Source organism: Rhagoletis pomonella, unplaced genomic scaffold, assembly GCF_013731165.1.
Source record: "Rhagoletis pomonella isolate Grant_MI unplaced genomic scaffold, Rhpom_1.0 Rhpom_scaffold_00007, whole genome shotgun sequence".
In the NCBI taxonomy this organism is placed as follows: domain Eukaryota; kingdom Metazoa; phylum Arthropoda; class Insecta; order Diptera; family Tephritidae; genus Rhagoletis; species Rhagoletis pomonella.
The window spans coordinates 71386128-71387800 of NW_023458561.1; the positions used below are offsets into that span (position 1 = coordinate 71386128).

General features: G+C 38.6%; 1 protein-coding gene across 1 annotated transcript; it reads left to right on the top strand.

Moving 5' to 3' along the window:
* On the top strand, window positions 1-1228 carry LOC118743518 (aldo-keto reductase family 1 member B1). The gene has a single exon (XM_036476252.1). The coding sequence runs from the start codon at window positions 206-208 to the stop codon at window positions 1139-1141; it is 936 nt and encodes a 311-aa protein (XP_036332145.1). The 5' UTR covers window positions 1-205; the 3' UTR covers window positions 1142-1228.
* Window positions 1229-1673: the final 445 nt, after the last annotated feature.

Sequence of the window (1673 nt, forward strand, 5' to 3'; positions counted from 1 at the left end):
CTGCAAAACAAGTCGAGTGCTCAATAGTCAGTCAGCCAGTCATTGCTTGCTTTTCAAGAGAAGATGAACGATAAGGCACATATGTAGCTAGTGTTTGTTGCGTAAAAAGCGAAACTACATACATACATTGGTACATGCATACATAGAAGCTATCCGAAAGATTGGTAAAAGAGGGAATTTTGTGATATTGTGAAATCGAATTGAAATGAATTCATTGGCACCGAAAATTAAACTCAGCAATGGCCAAGCGATACCATCTATTGGACTGGGTACATGGCGGTCGCGGGAATCCGATGCAGAACGCGCTGTGAAAGATGCCATTGACGTGGGTTACAGACACATTGACACCGCCTTTGTGTATGAAAACGAAGACGAAGTGGGACGAGCCATCAATGCCAAAATCGCTGAAGGCATCATTAAGCGTGAAGACATATTTGTTGTGACAAAGTTGGGCGGCATCCATCACGATCCGCAATTGGTGGAGCACGCGTGTCGTAAGAGTCTGTCCAACTTAGGCCTCGTTTACATCGATTTATATCTGATGCACTTCCCTGTTGGCCAAGTATACAAAGGCGATGAAAATGTGCACGGAACTGCGGAACTTTCCGACGTTGACTATCTAGACACCTGGCATGCTATGGAAAAACTCGTCGATGTGGGTTTGGTGCGTGGTATTGGCCTGTCCAATTTCAATGCGGAGCAAACGGAACGAGTGATACAGAATTGTCGCATACGCCCATTGGTCAACCAAGTGGAATGTCATCCCGGACTCAATCAAAAAAAGTTGATCGCATTTTCTCGGCACCACAACATTGTTATTACGGCGTATTGTCCGTTGGCGCGTCCCAAACCGGATCAACAATGGCCTCCGTTTCTGTACGATGAAACTGCAAAGAAGTTAGCGCAAAAATATCAAAAGACAACTACGCAGATCTGTTTACGATATTTACTCCAGCTGGGTACTATACCGATTCCGAAGTCTGTAACGAAAAACCGCATCGAGGAGAATTTCGCTATTTTCGATTTCGAATTAAGCGACGAAGATATGAATATAATGGACGGCTATCACACAGGGCGGCGTTTAGTACCATTTTTGGCGATGAGCCGCCATAAATACTTTCCATTCAACTCAGAGTTCTAACTAGATACATATGTATATGCTACGTTGTGATTATTTGTACATAAAACTTTACACAAATAAAATATGTTAAATACTAAATTTGTTTAAGTTTAAATTCGTTTCTTAATACCTAAGTATCTATACTTACATAGAAAGGCGACGTCTAATATTTTTGTTTCATTGCATAGTACCTAATTACAAGTTACTTAGTAAACTTTCCATGCATTTATGTACCAGTGTTGGGTAAATTTTAATTATACGGATAATTAACAATTAATTAATTGTTAATTGTTATTTTCTACAATTAACAATTAATTGGTTTGTGAATTTTATTAAAAATTAACGATTACAAATGCCTACTATATAGACCGGGGACCTGGATATGACAGTCATCCACATCCCAGGCCTGTGCCGTATTTTTTATTTTATTTATAAGTGGGTTAATTGTTATCAAAAAAGTGATTGCAATTAAATTAACTGCCGTGTGAAATTAAAAGTTTAGTTGCAATTAATTTAATTGTAATGTACATAGGTATGTGTATAAAAAAAAAAA

Bases quoted from the DNA above. Each gene is read 5' to 3' on its own strand.
- LOC118743518 (XM_036476252.1), top strand. From the start codon at position 206: ATGAATTCATTGGCACCGAAAATTAAACTCAGCAATGGCCAAGCGATA.